The sequence below is a fragment of the Aspergillus piperis genome, assembly GCF_003184755.1.
Source record: "Aspergillus piperis CBS 112811 unplaced genomic scaffold BO85scaffold_8, whole genome shotgun sequence".
Classification (NCBI taxonomy): Eukaryota; Fungi; Ascomycota; class Eurotiomycetes; order Eurotiales; family Aspergillaceae; genus Aspergillus; species Aspergillus piperis.
In genome coordinates this window covers 228,756-246,231 of record NW_020291598.1, presented here as the reverse complement: position 1 = coordinate 246,231, position 17,476 = coordinate 228,756, and the positions used below count along the sequence as shown (strand labels likewise).

The window sequence follows — 17,476 nt, the reverse complement described above, 5'->3', positions numbered from 1 at the left end:
TGAAAAAGGAACTTTTATTTTAGCTGTGGAATAGAGAAGGTTTATTTTTTTTTTTGCAAACGCGTGTCACTACGGCAGCAGGCCACTTTTGTGGCGGCAACGAGTAAGAAAACCGGAGGGGCACGAGAAGCGGTGTAGGCGAGGGAATGTATATGGGAAGCTCTTCTTTTCCTTCCAATGTTCGACCTCGTGTTTGGCTCCTGTTCTCTCCTGTTGGGCCCGTTTCTTTGCCATTCTCGCCTTCGGGCTGGTTATAGCTTAAAAATGCTGCTGCGAATGTCGATCTTCTGTGGATGAGCCGGTCTGCTTTTTATCTTTTGTTTTCCCTTTCTTGATTCCTGCCTGCCCATTGAGCTCGTATGACTATCTATGACCTGGTGTCTTTTCACGGCCTCAACTTGGACTCTCCGTAGGACTTCTCCCAGTAATGCCTACTGTATACAACCCCACAGGCAATAGGGATGGCCTAGATCACCATCCAGTCATCCCCCGGACGCAATGTCAATCTGTCACAGGGTAAGAGAGGCCAGCCACCCAGACCTGAAGAGACCGTTGACCATGATGTCATGCCAGGCCTTCTAGACCGCGGGGAATGAAACTGGAGGTGTCCGATCTGGCGACCGTTTCAGCCCAGGCCCAACTAACTAGTACTGTAGTAGTAGCAACTACTAAACCAGAGGGGTAGTTCGGTCCATAGGCTTAGTGAGAAGCTGGATACAACCCTGCGGGCGAAGGTATCGCAGCAGGCCACGTTCTGTCTATTTATCATGATTATGATTTCTAACCATTATATACGAATATATTGAATACACCACCACTGCTAGAAGTTGCTATATCTGTTGGTAGTTAGTAGTATTCAGTAAATCGCAATGTGGTGTGTGTGTTTGGTATGTTTGGGCTCAAACTGTTAATTGGGAGGCACATCTATGGTATGTATACACAGTGTGAACAAACGGAGTATGTGGAACAGTGGAAAATCTTGTATTCATTCATTCAAAACGTAACTTGATGATATCAAAATAATGCAAAAGTGTAAAGGAAAAATAAAAAAAAATAAAAGGGGAGGGATGTTTGCTCCCTCCTGCTTTTCTATAAAATTCCATCTCCCATCCCAACCCGCCGCCCTCCGTAATTTTATCTAAGTTTGACATCATATCATAACATAACTATCTTTGTCTGAAGTCTCTCGAAATTATCATATTTACGCATCCCAGGTCTCCAGACCAGTCAGGACACAGCCCTCCTCGCCTTCCTGCTTGACCTGCAGCTCACCGATCTGGTAGACCGTCTGGCCCTCCTTCTGGAGGAGTTCCGTGATGGCACCCTCGGTGCCCTTCTCCACAGCCAGGATCATACCCACACCGCAGTTGAAGGCGCGGGACATCTCCATGGCGGTGACGTTACCGTTCTGCTTCAGCCAGCGGAAGACAGGGGGCAGCTCCCAGGTGGAGACGTTGATGTGCGCGGCCAGAGTGGCGGGCAGCATACGGGGCACGTTGTCGAGCAGACCACCACCGGTGATGTGAGCAAGACCCTTGATAGCGGCGGAAGAGGTGGCCAGGGCCTTCAGGAGGGGCTTGACGTAGATGCGGGTAGGGGTGAGCAGGGCCTGGCCCAGGGTCTGGGGACCCGTGGCCGAGGGCATGGTGAAGGGAGCGGGGTCCTGGTACGACAGACCCGAGCGCTCAACAATCTTGCGGACGAGAGAGTAACCGTTCGAGTGGGGGCCGGACGAAGCCAGGGCCAGCAGGACGTCACCAGCCTTCATGGCGGTGGTGTCGGGCAGGATAGTGCGGGCGTTGGGGCCGGTGGTGTTGATGGCACCGACGGCGGCACCGACGGCATCGTAGGACTCATCGATGAAGAGACCGGGCATCTCTGCGGTCTCACCACCGATCAGGGCGCAGCCAGCCTGGACACAGCCCTCAGCGACACCGGAAACGAAGGCAGAGGCGGTGGGGACGTCGAGCTTGCCGCAGGAGTAGCAGTCCAGGAAGAAGAGGGGCTCCGCACCCTGGACGACCAGGTCGTTGACGTTCATGGCGACCAAATCGATACCAACGGTGTTGTGCACACCAGCAGCGTGGGCAATCTTGAGCTTGGTGCCGACACCGTCAATGGCACCGATGAGGGTAGGGGATTCGGGGTGGTAGGCGGAGTTGGCGGCGGCCAAAGAGAAGAGACCACCGAAGCCACCGATGACGGCGTCGGTACCGGGGCGCTTGGTCTGAGCGACGGAGCTCTTGATCTTCTGGACGAGGTCATTGCCTGCATCGATAGAAACACCGGCGGCGGCGTAGGTGAGAGACTCCTGCTGAGCAGCGGCAGCATCGCGCTGGCGGAAGGCCCGGTGGGCGATATCCTTGCGGTAGAACATGTCCTCGAAGTGGATGGTGGCGACGCCCTCGTAACTCTTGCGGACGGCCTCCTCGAGGCTGGATGCGGTGGCCGTGGAAGCAATGACACGGCCGCCAGCGGTCTGGAGCTCGTCACCGACGAGGTTGGTACCAGCGTGGAAGATCAAGGTGCCTTCGGGGGTAGGGTCCAGGGTGATCTTCTTGCCCTTGGCGTAGGAGTTGGGGTAGCCACCGGCCACGGCGATAACAGTGGTGGAGAAGTCGGGCTTGACATTGATAGAGACACCGTCGAGCCAGTGCTCAGTGCAGGCGACCATGATCTCGGCCAAGTCGGTGTCGTCGGTGAGCAGAGGGAGGAGAGTCTGAGTCTCCGGGTCACCACCGCGGACATTGTACTCGAGAACCTTGGGGCCATTCTTGGTCATCATGAGACCGGTGAAAAGGATACCAACGAAGGGGAATCCTATAAAGTGAGGATAGTCAGCGAATGAATGTAAGTTAAACCGGATATAGAGAAAGACGGACCATCTCTGCGCATGCCATCGACGGAGGGCTGAATGATGGAGCGGTCAATCTGAGCGAGAACCTCCGGGGAGGAGATGGGGGTCGGGGCGTAGCAACCCATGCCACCGGTGTTGGGGCCCTGGTCGCCATCGAAGATACGCTTGTGGTCTTGAGCGGCGGGAAGGGAGCGGATAGTGTAACCATCACTGAAGGTCAGGACACTGAGCTCGTCACCCTCGAGGTACTCCTCGATGACAACCTCGCTACCGGCCTCACCGAACTGGTTCTCGACCATCATTTCACGGAGGGCCTGGTGGGCCTCCTCTTTGGTAGTGGGGATGATGACACCCTTTCCACCGGCCAGACCATCGGCCTTGATGACGACCTGGTGAGAGACAGAGTCGAGGTACTGGCGAGCAGGCTCATATTCGTAGAAGTTCTCGTAGGCGGCGGTGGGGATGTTGTGACGCTTCATGAAGTCCTTGGAGAAGGTCTTGGAGCCCTCCATGCGGGCAGCGGCCTTGGAAGGACCGAAGCAGCGGATGCCAACTAGATTCGAAGGATTCACGGTCAATTACACACGGGACTGCGATTGTTCCATGTCAAAGGAGAGACTCACCGGCCTGGAAGTAACCCTGGATACCGTCGACGAGGGGAGCCTCAGGACCGGGGACAACAAGGTTGACGCCGTTCTGCTGGGCGAAAGCAACGAGACCGGGGTAGTCATTGCCCTTGACGTTGACGCTCTGGATCTTGCTGTCGGGACCCTGAGCGGTGCCTCCATTGCCGGGAGCGACGTAGACAATGTCGACGCGGGGAGACTGGGTCAGTTTCCAAGCCAGCGCATGTTCACGGCCGCCATTGCCGACGATGAGAACGCGCAACCGTTCCGTAGTCATAGTGAAAGGTGCAGGGTTCTCTGAGGACCTGATTGACAAGAATAAGGTCAGAGAAGAAGCACAAATGTGCGGTTAGAGGGTGGTGAGAGGAGAGGAGGAGGAGAGAGAGAGGGAAAGGAAGAGAGAGTGTGGAGGAGAAGATGGAGTGGATGGAGGGGCAAGTGAACCCCCCCATTGGGATACTTTGACTCATGGTTTCTTTCGGTCAAATGCCCCAGAACAAGTCCAATTGTGGAGAGTTCCATGCAAAGAGTAAAATGATTCTTTACTTACCTCGAGACCAAACTGCACACAGGGCTAGAAGAGCGAGAATGAGGAGCGAAAGAAGCAATGGGAGCAAACAAGAAAACCAAACTCAACTTTGTCGCTGGGAATTTTTTTTGACTTTTTTTATCGATTGGCGGCACGGCGGGGCCAATCAATTGCACCTCCGACCCCGGATTCGGAGTACAGCAGTAGGCATAGTACAGAGTAAAATGAATAGCTACTTAGTTGAATGTTTTGAACATTAAAATGTGCAAGAAAGAATTAAAGGGAGTAATAGAGGTTGGAGTCTTTTTCTTCTCTCATATCTCACATTCAAGAAGATCTCTCTCAAGTGTCGAATCGCACTATCTCAGCTATACTCCGCGGGTACTTTGGAGATTACTGGCTGGTACTTCCTGGGTACATTTGCCTGTTATCGATACCCGTTTGTATGGACAGACAAATACCACGCCGTATCCAGACCCGTATCTTATTTCCGTATTGACCATACCAATTACAAACAGCGTATTGTAGATGAACTCCCCGGGCGGTGAAACACACCCCGATGGGCAGAAAAGCCGAAGCGCGGCGAAGCTTCGAAGGCAAAAAAATGGTAGCTTTTCGATCAATTCCTCAATTCATTCCTTGTCAGCGTCCCTTCCATCCCTCAGATCCTTCTTTGGCTGCTTCTGCATTCTTCTTCAATTGTCGCTCGTTGATTTGGCCCGAATGTATCGGGCCACCCTGCGGTCTGTCTCAGACCCTTTGCGCGAGCATGTCTGTCTCTCATGCTTAGCTCGCGGCCTCGAAGCCCAGCCCTGGGCTCGCCGCTTCCACACCGCGCCCAGGTTGCGCTCCCAGGCCACCGAGACTTCTTCCACTGTCGCCATTGAAGAGCAGCTGAAGGCACTAGAGAAGGTACGTATGCGACATTGAGATGCTCCCATGAAGAGCCACTAAGCGGAAGCTTGTAAACATGTGAATGCTAACCGCCTGCTGCTGCGGACAGAACCTCCCGGATAGAAGGACACCCGCCCATGTGAAAAAGTCCCTTCGGACGCAAAATCCCAAGTCACCACAGAATGCGGACAAGAAAGCGGTCCGAAAGGCCGCCAAGCAAGAAGCGATGAAAATGCGCAAGATGGACCCTGCAAACCAAGCAGCCGACACCGAGACTCCGAAGGAGGAGAAGAAGCAACCGGAGCCGAAGGACAAGAAGGACCAAAAAGCTCGCGCGCAGCAGAAGACTGCTCCTGACTCCTCGACATCTCCCAAACCGCAGGTATCGGTCAGTCAAATTTACCTTCCCACTTGGTCTAGCCAGAGTCTAACTCCCATGCTAGGCCAACAAACAGTCTACCAAACTACAGCTTCCTGTTCCGATCACCGGAAAGGACACCGGAAAGATCAATGCAGACCGCGACTCCGTGAAAGGTGCGTCTTTCTCAAGCGACTTGTGAAATCTCCTACTAGATCACTAACTAGCGCAAAGCCCTGGATGTCGAGACCCCCGAAGTCCCGCAACTGGCCTATGGCCTGGACAGAGTGCTGTTCAAGTAAGTTGCTTCCTCATACCCAAGAAACAATCGAGAACAAGCGGAGCTGACAGCTGCTGTCACACACAGCCCGGGAGTCTACCATCTTCGGGATCCGCGATCGCGCGTCTACAATTTCGATCCATACCTTGGGTCCATTATGCCTGTCACCGAATTCGACTTCGAAGCGTTAAAGGAATACATCACCTCCTCCAAGGACGAGCAGTTACGGGGCCTGGCGCAGAAGGAGAAGAAGAAGTATATTGGCTCCTCTTCCAGTATGACATCCGTGTTGTCGCACTTCCACTACCTTCTGTCCTACTGGAGAGAGGTCAACATCCAACAAGTGTCCCGGGGCTTTCAGGAAAGGCTGCGGACCTTCACGCGACTCTTGCGAGCTCCCTCGGCCATGTTCCTGCGCTACCAGAACGGCGTCTATGCCATCGATGCCGATAAGGAGCATGACACGGCCAACATTCTCATGAACCTGGGTAAATCGATGGAGAAGCTCTTGACTATGCCAAAGGAGGAATTCGAGCGCTATCGACGATCCAGCTCCAACAAGATCTCCGCCGAAGAGGAGCAGGCAGTGCCCGAAGCCTACCACTACTCGACCTACGGTGATTTCCTGATGCGTTCACAGCTGGATGCCTACGACCCGCGGCTCCCCGGCACCGGCATGTTCGATCTGAAGACCCGGGCGGTGGCCTCCATCCGCATGGACGCCAAGAACTTCGAGCATGGCCTAGGCTACGAGATCCGGAAAGCCCACGGCACATACGAGTCATATGAGCGCGAGTACTACGACATGATCCGGGCCGCGCTCCTCAAGTACTCCCTCCAGGTGCGCATCGGCCGCATGGACGGCATCTTCGTGGCCTTCCACAACATCGAGCGCATCTTCGGTTTCCAGTACCTCAGCTTGCCCGAACTAGACATGGCATTGCACGGCCAATACGACACCACTCTGGGAGACCGGGAATTCCTCCTGAGTCTGCAGCTCTGGAACAAGGTCCTCAACAAGGTCACGGCCCGATTCCCCAAACAATCTCTCCGCTTCCACTTCGAGACCCGTGACTCCACGGCCGGACCCCCGTACATGTACATCTTCGCCGAGCCCGTCACCGACGAGGAAATCCACGCAATCCAAACGAAGAACCAAGCCGAAATCGATGCCTACCAGCGCCGCGTACTCGACCTCCCCGGTCGCGCCGATGAAGACGACGACACAACCACCACCACCAACGACACCGAAGACATCCCCGCGGACTTCGAGTCCTCCAGCCCCGCAGATGACCTGGCCGAAGACACCGCCACGACCAAGTCCGAGACCTCCCAAGACGAAGCCGAGACGACCCCAAGCAAAGAAATCATGGGCTTTGCCCTCACGGTCCGCAACATCGTGGATGGCGAATACGTGGACCGCCCGATCCAGTTCCAATCCCCTAACAAGTGGTCCGTGGACTACGAATTGAACCACCTCGACAGTAACAAGTGCTGGAAACTCTACAACGCGTGCCAGGAACGTCGCCGGAAGGCTCTCTCCGGCCGCGGCGAGGACGAAACTGATGTTGCGGCCAATACGTATATTCGCCGTCTCCGCGAATACGCCAAGAAAGGTCGCAAGTACCGCAAGGAGCAGAACAAGTTGGATGAGCAGGAGAAGCTGGTCGTTTTGCGCGATTAAGCTTTGTCTACTACCTCTTTCCTCTGTCTCCTGCTGTTTTCGGCTAGGCGGGACCGTGGATTGAAGATGATTGATTGATTGATTCATTGATGGATTTGGTCAACTCGCGGCGCGAGAAGGCATTTCATCTATCTAATCAATCAGTCAATCGATCTAATCTGCTGCTCCGCCTCTCTTTTCGATACCTCCTATTCACCTCATCAATACTCTCTATAGATACCTCATGCTCCCTTACACCTTATATGTATGTATACTATAATGATCTCAAATATTCTCCTTTCACACCTCGGCTGCAAGCATTGTTGTTGTAGCCTGCTGGGTGTTGTTTCTTCTGAATTGTCTGTGCTCTCTTCTTCGATTTATTATCGTAGACGTGATAGGTAGATACTATCTGTCTGGCTGTTGGCAGCTATTCGATAGTGGTCCTTAGTGAACAGTGGAATATAGATGTAGCAAAAATTAGGCGTACGATACGAAAAACAGAAAGGACATCAAGTGTAAAAACAACCGAGATATCATCCCATTGTAGTAAGTAGTATACACATGTATTCACAGATGGTTGCTCTCTACACATCATATCAACAATACACCGACTGTGCTGACCCGACCAAAGAAAAGAAACAATCAATTACAGGCCACTCATTCATGGGTCACATGGTCTTTGTCCCCCCTGCGGGTCAATCCTCTCCATGACGGAGAATATTCTCTATGACATTAACAATTAGGGCATCAATGGGCTTCAACGAAAAGAAAAAACAAAGCCGATAGATCTGCAAAGCACCATCAAAACCCAGGGTTCTCGAAAAGGAAACTTAAAGGAACGCCACCTAGCCCTTGCGCCAAACAGCAAGATGCGAAACCAAGTGCTCTTGCTTTTCCTGGGGCAACTGCCCCTTGAGGCTAACACATGATAGAAGGAAAATCGGAGATGAGAGGGACATGAAAGAGGTGGTAAGTGTCCGGTGGACACGCCAGGATTCTGAGTACCAGCTGGCGAGACAGGACACAGAACCGAGAGAGAAAGAGAAGAGGAAAGAGAAGAGGTAAAGGAAACAACGGATGGTCAAGGATAGATGCCCTTTCTAAGAGGCAGGAGAGGAATGAACACCGGCGTCGTCCACTGCGTGGGGAATCGGTGCTTCGCTAAGGAGATGGAGGGAAAGGAAAAGAGGAAGGGGATGGATGTAGACGGTATATGGAGAGCCGAACGGTGACGGCCTAAAGCACGAGGCATATTTTCGACTAGCGAAAATGGGCTTGCGAGCTATCGTGATTTGATTCATTAATCATGTTTGAGCGAAGAACCAACGGCTCCTTAGCGGGGCTTCACTCGAACTTCCCCAGGTCAAGGGGAGGAGGCGCCCACTCCAGCTTAGGAGGTCGGTCTGTTGAAACACACACAGCGCCCGATCTCATCTTCTCCAACTTCTTGCGCTCTTTCGAGGCGCTGCCACTGAGAAAGCCGCGCAGCGTCGATGAGGCTGTTCCGTACGTACTCCGCGCACTAGCCCGAGTACTGGTGGAGACCGTACTGGAACTGCGGGCACTGCGGACGCTGCTGGACTTGCTGACCGTAGATGGTATAGGAGGCACAGGCACTGCCAGGCGGGAAGACGAGGTGCTGGAGCCAGCATACTCTGGTGGTAGGATGTGAGGAGCATAGCCTGGGACTGAGAAAGGAGCCGTCTGCGGGCGTTGCCGGAGCTCAGCGACCAGGCTACTCTCCGCATCAAGTCCCTTGAACATATCCAAATGGTCTTTCGGGCTCGTGGGCTCGATTTCCGGCGGCAACTGCACGGGAAGCTCCGGTGGTGGCTGGATTTCAGCTTCTGACACTGACACGTCTAGTTTCAAATGGTCCAGCATCAATCCAAGGCTGCCGGCTGTCGTGGGGCGTCCGTCGCTCGAAGTGTCATCGTCCAACCCGGCCATATCATCTTCGATACCGTGGGCCAAGTTGTAGTTTCGGTACAGATATCGACGAAGACGAGCCACCTCACCATCCCATTTCCGGCTCAACGACTGAAGAATAACCTCCACGTCTTGCTGCAAGAGGGGTGAGGTCTCGGCAGTAGCACTCAGGCTCGAGGCTACTGAGGCACCGGAGCGGTGACCAGACGTATGCTGCTGTTTTGATGACTTGCTGCTCGTCTTTCCATTCATGGCGGCATGTAACGAACGGCGAATAGAGCTGGTTGCCGAGCTCTGCGCCAGGCTTACATCCCGCTTCACGTTCCGGATCTCACGCCGGACCCGCTCGAGCGACTGGACGCGGTCACGATCCATAAATGACAGACTCAGTAGGGATCTGTTCCGCTGCAGTCCATTTACCAGGACCGTGAACGACTGTAAGTTGATGTCATTGTTCTCACAGTATACTTCACGTAGACATTCATTGTCTTCCAGCACCGAGGCCAGGGTGTTTGCACCCTGCAGACCCAGTTTCTGATGCTCGATCCTTAGGACTCGCAAGGACTTGTTCTTTTTCAGACCTGTCAGGGCCAAATTCAGACCAATTCCAAACCGAGCGACATCCAAATGAGCGCTTTCGCCACTGATATCCAAATCTTCAAGCGTCTCGTTCTCCTCGAACATTAGCTGGAGCGCCTTGCACGTCTCAGGGCCAGCATCATACGGAAGAGAAGCCTTGGAGATGTCTAGACATTTTAGGGTCCGGTTCTTTCGCAAGGCCTCCACCAGCTCCTGGAATTGTTCCTCCTTCTTGAAGTCAATCATCCTCATTGACATATGAGTTGGCGTCTTATTTTGTGCAATGGCTTTGAAAAGGTACGAGCAGCCTTGGTCAAGTCGGTTCTCATTGACGTGAAGATGCAAATCGCGAGGAAACCCGTTGGCTGTCATGGAATGCAAGAAGATGGCGACGTCTTGACCGCTGAGTCCACACTGGTCCAGGCGAAGCACGCGCAGACCCCGAGATCGATCACTGGCCAGGTATGTGGCTATGGCATCGACGGTCTCGCGGTTCACGAGAGTCCGGCTCAACGAGAGTTCCTCCAGGCGCCAGTTGAACAATGTCTCGGGGGTGATGAGAGGCTCTGTGCCCGAGGTGCGAGAGATACGAGACAAGTCGAGCGTCTTGATCTGGGTGAAATAGCCGAGGTATTGCTGGAGTATGTCGGGGCTGAGGCGACCTTGAACACCCGAGATGTTCATCGCCTCCAGCGTTGAGGACTGGGCGACGACCGTGGACAGGAGAAGGTCAAGATCGTGAACTGACAAGCCACAGTTGCCCACTTCCAATGCTCGCATGTGACTGGACCGTTGAGACGAGGCATCCACAAGGTAGTCGAGATCCGAATCGCCCAGCTTGATACCGTTCAACACCACCCAGTCAACACTCGTCAGCTCTCGTCGGCAAATGGGGAAAATGGCTTCCGGGATTCCACACCCTGGATCGTGACTTTCACTATCCGACTTCGGAATGCGGCTCAGGGTATAGGAGAAGTCCAGACGTCGGAGCCACTTGCTCTTCAGAGTCAACGCACGCACTTCCTGGGACAACACCGATAGGTTCTCCTGACCGGGGATCTGGATCGGCGCCCCGGCACGACTCAGCAGGGCGTCTTTATCCGGGCCATAGATATCGCGTAGGCCTTGCAGAACATCCAGGCTGACACCACTAAACGATATAGACCGGAAGGACTCGTTGTATCGCAGTGCTCGCAGGACGGCGATCAGCTCTAAAGCGGTATACTTCTTCTGCCGAGCGGAGGCGGGCGGCAGGAGCCTGAAACACGGGGCGTCATCGCATTGCACATCAATGGTATATCGGATGTTGGAAGTGTCGATGTCATAGCTAGCCGAGTAGGCGACCAATGTCCGGTCAAAGCACCCGTAATCCTCGTCCAAGCTCACCGGCGGGAAGTTGCTCTCGTTGTCGAGGTCCCGAGGGACGATGAAGTCATACGGTTGTTTGATCCACAAGGGACGTAGGAACTCGGTCTGTTGTCGAATCCAAAAGGCAATCTCCACGGAATGCACGGATGCGAGGAAGACCGAGAACGGTTTCCGCGTTGGCACACGGAACGTTAGATGCAGGCTATCGTCGCCCCATTCCATGGAGAGACAGGTCAGGTTCATCAGTCCGAAAGAGGTTGCCGCATCCAGGTCACTCAAGGACACCACGGAGCTGCGGCTGGAGATCTTGTGCAACGGGATCAGGTGGAGCTTGTGCGACCCAAGGGCGAGATAACAGCCCGTCGGTGACAGCTTGGTGAGATCTTCAGAGGATGCCCGTGCAGGAGACTTGCTGGACGCCATCTGGATGACCCGGAACATTCGAAAGGTCTCTGGATCATAGTCCCGCTCATACTCGAGCATGCGGACCACGCAATCCGCCGTCTTCTGATCGAAGACCAGCGGGTCGGCTCCGCGGATCAATTCCGCCGCGGAGCGTATGCCCACCATCCACAGATTCAGTTCCTGGAAGTCGGGCGTCTGCATCTGGATGAAGGTGGCTTTTTGAGCCCGTTCATCCACATAGGCCACCTCCACCGTTGACGACGGTCGGCCATCGTCCAACATGTAGACCGCAATGATGCTGTTCAAGGCAATGCCGGAAATGGACTCGCTCGCCGCGGCCAGCTGGGGGTCCTGCAGGGAACTGATGGAGGCGACGGACTGGCGGTTGGCCGCCACTGAGCGGGAGGTGAAGGAAGCCGGGATCGAGGGAAACATATCGGCGGCTTTGCTCTGGTTCTTGAACCGGACAAGATGCGTGTCGGTCAGGACCAGGTAATGGCTCTTCTTCCGCCACATGCCTCCGGTGATGGAGATCTCTCCATGGTGCAGGATGATGGAGCCAATGCCTTGTCGCAGCTCGGGAGGGTCCTCGTCCAGGGACGAGCCTTTGGAGCGGCCCAGAGACCGGTCGTCATCTTCTTGGGAGTGTAGCGACCGAAGGGAACCAAACACGGAGGTTCGTCGTTTCTGTAGGGATTTCCGGCGGCTGCGAGGGCCCTCGAGCGCCACGGTAGGCAGCGCGGTCACGTAGGTGGCCGACTCCGAATCGGCGGTGCCGGGACGACGTAAGCCACGGGTGGGCGTGGCTCTCGGGGGACTGGGGTGCCGGACCCCAAAGAAACCCGAGTTGCGTCGCGATTTCTTCTTCAGAACCTGGGCATCATCGGAGGGCGACCGTTCATGAGCGGCGGGGGCGGGAAGGGAAGAGGTAGTCATTGATGGGCTGAAGACGCTCAGGCTCTTTCTCCGCTCTTTCTTCCCCAGACTCTCGGCCATGACGGGGGGGAAGCAGGAGGGCGGAGAAGACAAGACAGGGAAGAGTCGAGAACGCTAGAGGGCGAGAGGAGCAGGAGCAAATTGGAAGTCGAGAACGAAGTGCCACATCGAGGAGGCCGAGGTCGCGGGGGGGTAGGTCACTAAAAGGAAGAAAACCCGTAAGAAAAAAAAAAACAAGGTCACCGAACACTTTGGGGGGGGGGGACGAGGAGGAGCATGATGGGACGATAAGGATGGATAGACATGGCTGCAGGCCTAGCCTAGGAGATTGAGACCCCGGTGGTGACTAGTGAACTAGAGGGGTGGAGCAGGGCGAAGGAGCACAAATGAGGAGCTGTGGAAGGGAAGAGGGGGAGGGAAGGCAGGTGGAACATACAGCAGTCGGGCCAGCTGCCATCGATAGGAGGTGAAGAATCAAGATGGACGCGCAGGAAGACGGCACGATTTGACGTGGCAATGGAAGGTGGAAAAGAAGGGGAAAGAAGTCAACAGAGACGACGGCGGGGGAGAAGAGAGAAAATGGCGCGATTGGAGATTGGGCGCTTGGAAAGAGAGAGAAAAAGAGAGAGAGAGGTGGAAAGGGAAGTAAAAGAGAACCAAGGAAAAGTCTCGATACCAGATGAGACAATCGATGAGATATAAGGCGACAAGAGACAATCTTAGGGTAATTCGTAACTAAAGTAGAAAAGAAGAAGAAGAAGAAGAAGAGAGAGAGAGAGAGAGAGAGAGAGTATAACCAGATATACAATGGACAAGAAGAAGAGCTTAAAATACTGGGGGAGGGAGGAGAGAGAGAGGAAGGAAAAGAATGGGGTGGGTTGAGACTTTGAGACCGATAGTAGCGAGCGAGTGAGCGGAGGACGTCAATAAAAAAGTACGAAATTGCAGCAACACCGATGCGATGGCGATTGAGATGCACGGAAGAGGAGAATTGGGGGGGGGGGGGGGGGAAGGAAGGAAGAAAGAACGTCCAAGCACACTCCGGGGCAACCAGGGACGTAAGAAAAGGTTACAGTCTAGGCCGTGTCAATGGGCGAGACAACGCAACAACCTCACCACCAGAACACCGGAAAGGGGAAGACACGAGAGGGAGAGAGTGTGTAAAAGTAGACGAAAACGGACGAGGCGCACAAGATGGATATTGGCTGCTTATCTTTGCCTTTCTTTCTTTCTCTATTCTTCCCTGTCGTGTTTACAACGTCAACGTCTCAGCGACCCAAAGAAAGCGATTGTTTAAGCGGACCCAGTGAGGTGAAAAGATTGGATCGAACCAGTTCCTGAACGGCAGGCAATCCGGAGAAAAATGAGCTCAGGAACTTAATAGTGAACTAAGTAGACTAACTTGCAGCGCGTCTTTTTGGGTTTATGATGTCAGCGCCCGGAGCTTCTTCGGATCTCGCTGAAAATAATAATAATAAAAAAATCGGGAATTCCGATGACTGTGTCACTGATGACAAAAAAAAGAAAGAAATGTAGAGACTGAATGAGTACGAACTAGTTGACTAATTAGGAGAAGAGGAAGATCCAATTTACAATTCCCTGAAAAAAGAGGGAGAGGGAGGGAGGGAAGGAAGATGGGAGGGAAGATGGGGAGGAGGAAGAAGAAGAAGCAGAAGAGAGAAAAGAGTGGGGAATAGAGACTAAAGGGACGAGGGAAATGACGGATCAGGGGGGCAGATGGAGATGGATGGAGAGGCAATATGGAGACAAAAGAGAAGAAGAATGACAGAAGGGAGCAGACAGATGAAGGTGGCAATGCAACAGCACAACGAAACACAACATCATGAAAATGGAATAAAATAAAATAATAAATGATGAGCTCAATGTGGATGGATTGACATGACGAGGCGAGGGAGGAAAGAGAGTTAAGTTACTTCTCACCCTCCAGTTACTCTCTCCGGAAAGCCGATCATCCCAAGGTTCGCCGAATGCAGTTGATGCTTTTTCTTGGGGGTGATTTCTCTTTTTCTCTCTATCTACCTACACAACCACTACGGAGTATCAACCTGGCTACTTCCTAAGATATCTAACGAGGATGAATGAACTACCAGGATGCACAAGGATGCGCAGGATGAAGAGAGCGTAGGTAATAACTTTACTTCTCCTTCCACTTCATCCCACTGGCTGGTTTATTATAGAAGCAGCCGCCAACTAAAACCGCCGCCTCACCCGTCCGCCTCTCTGGGATTGCTTGTTCTTGCATCTCACTACTCCATGAGAGAGCGAATGGCAAATACATCCTGATTAACTACTTCAGAACGACAACTAATCAGCCCTCTCTCCTCCCTTCGACTCCATCACTAAACTACTTAATGACTAACTAATCCACTCACTAAACTGTCTTTGATACTCATTTCCCTGTCCCACCATTTTGTGCCTCCCCCCTCCAGATGGAGCCCTTATGAAGCCGATCGCCGGTGGATTGAAACGCGTTCGAGAAGCCGATCTCCAGCCGCGTAAACCCATGCAGGACTGGCCGCCTTTCTCTCTCGCTCACACCTATTCGCTTTCTCTCTCCTGCTTCAGAGCTCGAGCTCCACTTGGATCCTTCTCTCGCCCTGGCTGACCAGCTAGCTAGCTAGAATGCTGCGAGATGACTTAGTAACTACGGAGTAGCTCCAGTTGGCCACGGTCTGGAGCGCTGCCACCATGACTGACAGCTGGGTAAAATGAACTTCGGGGTGATCAACCGATTGGGAGGTCGCCTGCATTTGGGTTCATATTTTCTTTTTTCTTGTTCATTCTTCATTTTACGGTGTGGTGTGCACATTGCTCCCGACCAGTCTGTCTGTTTGCATCTATTCCCCTCTTCCCACCACATGATCTAGACCCCCTTGTTCCTCCCTAGTACCCTAGGACCGACCCGACCCTAGAACAATATGAGGGGGGAGGAGGGGAAGACAGAATGGTAAAAGAAATAAAGGGCGCAATGTTCTAGTTCTTCAGAAACAGATACCACCCTGTCAACTGGATCAACTGCCCCTGAAATCGGTCGTCATTTTGATTAGAGATCTACTGGCGTACACAAGCGGCCGATTCACCAATCTGGAGATCCTCCCGTATCCCCACCGCGGCCGTTCGGGGATTGCTGCAGCATCGCTTCTGGACTTTGCTAGACTACTACTAACTAACTAGCTAGCTACTACTACTCTTAGCCAAAACCCTCCCCCCTCCACCCCCCTCTAACGGGCTTGTCCACACCCCGAACCTGGCCCGAAGGGTATCCAGTACGTTCCAGACTGGGCCATCGTCGTGTTTCGCCTGAACCCTTCAAACACGGGGGTTGAGATCAGTGGAGAACCTCAGACGCCCGAGCTAGCCGGGTAGAATCCTGAGGGAGAAGAAAGAAGATGTGGACTCAGCCTCTCCGGACAGGACAAACTTTTAGCAAAGCGAGACAAAGCCCCGACCGACAGCTTCCCGATATTTCTGCCTCTCACAAACCACTGACATTAAGAATGACCTTGAGACAACTGGGTCCGTTGTTTGATGTTGGAACTATAAATCCTCAACCCGGAAATCAATCAACCTTGTCGGCATCCCATCTATGCCTAGACTACCGCTTTTGCTTTACTCCAGTCCCCGCGCGGCTCTCTCCGCTTGTAGTTTTTCGAGCCGTTTGACCTTGCGAATATACTTAATGTATTCATCGACTCGGCGCTCCGCCCAGATACATCCACCCAGCGTCATGGCCCCGATATGGAGAAACACTTTGAATTGAGGCGTCAAGCCGCGGTAGATCTTCGAAGCGGGGGACAGCCACTCAGAGAAGCCCTCTAACGGGCGATAGAAGAGTCGCGAGCGAATGAACTCTTTCGAAAAGGGCGATTGCTTGGGCGGAGGTTGCGACGGGGATTGCGATGGGACGGGGGCAGACGAGGGTGACGAGAATTTGAAAGGATGAGGGAGGATCATGATCATATGCGCCAGGATGGAGACGGAGCCGAACTATTCTGTCAATACCATGCCTCCCAGATACAACAGACGGCTCCCACTCAGAATTGAAGTGCAGAGCAACAAGCCAGTAGGAATCAACGAACAGAACATACCCGAAAAGCACCGGTCAAGAAGCCGCGGACGGCCTCGGAGGTGATCTCCTCCGGGGGGTCGACATTATGACGTTGATCCGAGGGAGGAGGCATGATATATGTAACTATGCAGTAGCTAAGCGAAGCTACTCTGTCGATATAGAATAAAAGAAAAGAAGGAAAAAAGAGAAAATACCTAATGCATGCACAGCGGACAAAAAGACAGACAGGCGCATGGCAGTTGCTGCAAACAATGACGCACAACCCATTCAACCCATACGACTCGGGTCAACGAAATGCCGAGAACCAACACCGTACTGTAAATTAGTAAACCAAATACCGAATACCTTACCCTCTCCGCGGGTCCGAAACCGCAGTTTCGCAAAAAAGATCTTGATCAATCAGCGGAAGAGATTACCAACGAACTATCCTCCACTCTCTACAACTCTACTACCTACTTTACTCAATTGAATTCAGCATCACACTCACCACCACACCCACCACACCACATTATACCCACCAGACACCACACAACAAAACAAAACAAAAGACACAACACCAAAAATGCCCCCCCTCCCCCCCCGCACCGCATCCATCACCCGGATAACCAACGAAACCAAGATCCAAATCTCCCTCTCGCTAGACGGGGGCATCCTACCCCCCTACGAACCATGCAGTCACTTCCCGGCGCCCTCAGACCCCGCCGAAGCCGAGGCCAGCAAGAAGGGGATAATCCCAAACAAAGCCTCACCGCACGCGACGCAATTCACCCCGACGCAGCAAATCACCATCAACACGGGGATTGGATTCCTGGATCATATGTTGCATGCGTTGGCGAAGCATGGAGGGTGGAGTTTGGCCGTGAGGGCGAAGGGGGATCTCTTCAGTACGTTAATTCATACCTACCCATTCTCCCTCCCTCCCCTTTTAGGGGTTTATTTTCTATTTATTTCTAAAAAAA

General features: G+C 53.3%; 5 protein-coding genes across 5 annotated transcripts in view; 2 read left to right on the top strand and 3 right to left on the bottom strand.

Moving 5' to 3' along the window:
* Positions 1-963: 963 nt before the first annotated feature.
* On the bottom strand, positions 964-4,018 carry ade1 (bifunctional aminoimidazole ribotide synthase/glycinamide ribotide synthase). The gene is made up of 3 exons (XM_025656995.1): positions 3,481-4,018; positions 2,883-3,410; positions 964-2,820 (listed from the first exon to the last, which is right to left on the bottom strand). Exons 1-3 carry the CDS (start codon positions 3,758-3,760, stop codon positions 1,202-1,204), a joined length of 2,427 nt encoding a protein of 808 aa, XP_025515737.1. The 5' UTR covers positions 3,761-4,018; the 3' UTR covers positions 964-1,201.
* Positions 4,019-4,634: 616 nt separating this feature from the next.
* BO85DRAFT_448909 (mitochondrial mRNA processing protein PET127) lies at positions 4,635-7,564 on the top strand. The gene is made up of 5 exons (XM_025660052.1): positions 4,635-4,924; positions 5,016-5,294; positions 5,350-5,440; positions 5,499-5,562; positions 5,632-7,564. The coding sequence occupies exons 1-5, from the start codon at positions 4,736-4,738 to the stop codon at positions 7,226-7,228; spliced, it is 2,220 nt and encodes a 739-aa protein (XP_025515736.1). The 5' UTR covers positions 4,635-4,735; the 3' UTR covers positions 7,229-7,564.
* A 990-nt stretch (positions 7,565-8,554) lies between these two features.
* Positions 8,555-12,487, bottom strand: BO85DRAFT_370879 (uncharacterized protein; the record flags this gene model as incomplete). Its single annotated transcript, XM_025655976.1, has 2 exons — positions 8,555-9,019; positions 9,071-12,487. 2 exons carry the CDS (start codon positions 12,485-12,487, stop codon positions 8,555-8,557), a joined length of 3,882 nt encoding a protein of 1,293 aa, XP_025515735.1.
* Positions 12,488-15,682: 3,195 nt separating this feature from the next.
* Positions 15,683-16,739, bottom strand: BO85DRAFT_284096 (uncharacterized protein). The gene is made up of 2 exons (XM_025655227.1): positions 16,537-16,739; positions 15,683-16,435 (listed from the first exon to the last, which is right to left on the bottom strand). Exons 1-2 carry the CDS (start codon positions 16,627-16,629, stop codon positions 16,058-16,060), a joined length of 471 nt encoding a protein of 156 aa, XP_025515734.1. The 5' UTR covers positions 16,630-16,739; the 3' UTR covers positions 15,683-16,057.
* Positions 16,740-17,079: 340 nt separating this feature from the next.
* BO85DRAFT_438046 (IGPD-domain-containing protein) overlaps positions 17,080-17,476 on the top strand; it is a gene marked incomplete at both ends in the record, with an annotated part of 519 nt that continues 122 nt past the window's right edge. The window contains one exon of the mRNA XM_025658654.1: positions 17,080-17,401. Coding sequence (XP_025515733.1) covers positions 17,080-17,401 — 322 coding nt within the window. The remainder of the gene's footprint in view (positions 17,402-17,476) is intronic.

Bases quoted from the DNA above. Each gene is read 5' to 3' on its own strand.
- ade1 (XM_025656995.1), bottom strand. From the start codon at position 3,760: ATGACTACGGAACGGTTGCGCGTTCTCATCGTCGGCAATGGCGGCCGT. The intron at 3,411-3,480 runs GTGAGTCTCTCC...CTTCGAATCTAG, and splicing joins CCAGGGTTACTTCCAGGCCG to TTGGCATCCGCTGCTTCGGT. The intron at 2,821-2,882 runs GTCCGTCTTTCT...CTCACTTTATAG, and splicing joins CGATGGCATGCGCAGAGATG to GATTCCCCTTCGTTGGTATC.
- BO85DRAFT_448909 (XM_025660052.1), top strand. From the start codon at position 4,736: ATGTATCGGGCCACCCTGCGGTCTGTCTCAGACCCTTTGCGCGAGCAT. The intron at 5,441-5,498 runs GTGCGTCTTTCT...ACTAGCGCAAAG, and splicing joins AGACCGCGACTCCGTGAAAG to CCCTGGATGTCGAGACCCCC. The intron at 5,563-5,631 runs GTAAGTTGCTTC...TGTCACACACAG, and splicing joins CTGGACAGAGTGCTGTTCAA to CCCGGGAGTCTACCATCTTC.
- BO85DRAFT_284096 (XM_025655227.1), bottom strand. From the start codon at position 16,629: ATGCCTCCTCCCTCGGATCAACGTCATAATGTCGACCCCCCGGAGGAG. The intron at 16,436-16,536 runs GTATGTTCTGTT...TTGACAGAATAG, and splicing joins TCTTGACCGGTGCTTTTCGG to TTCGGCTCCGTCTCCATCCT.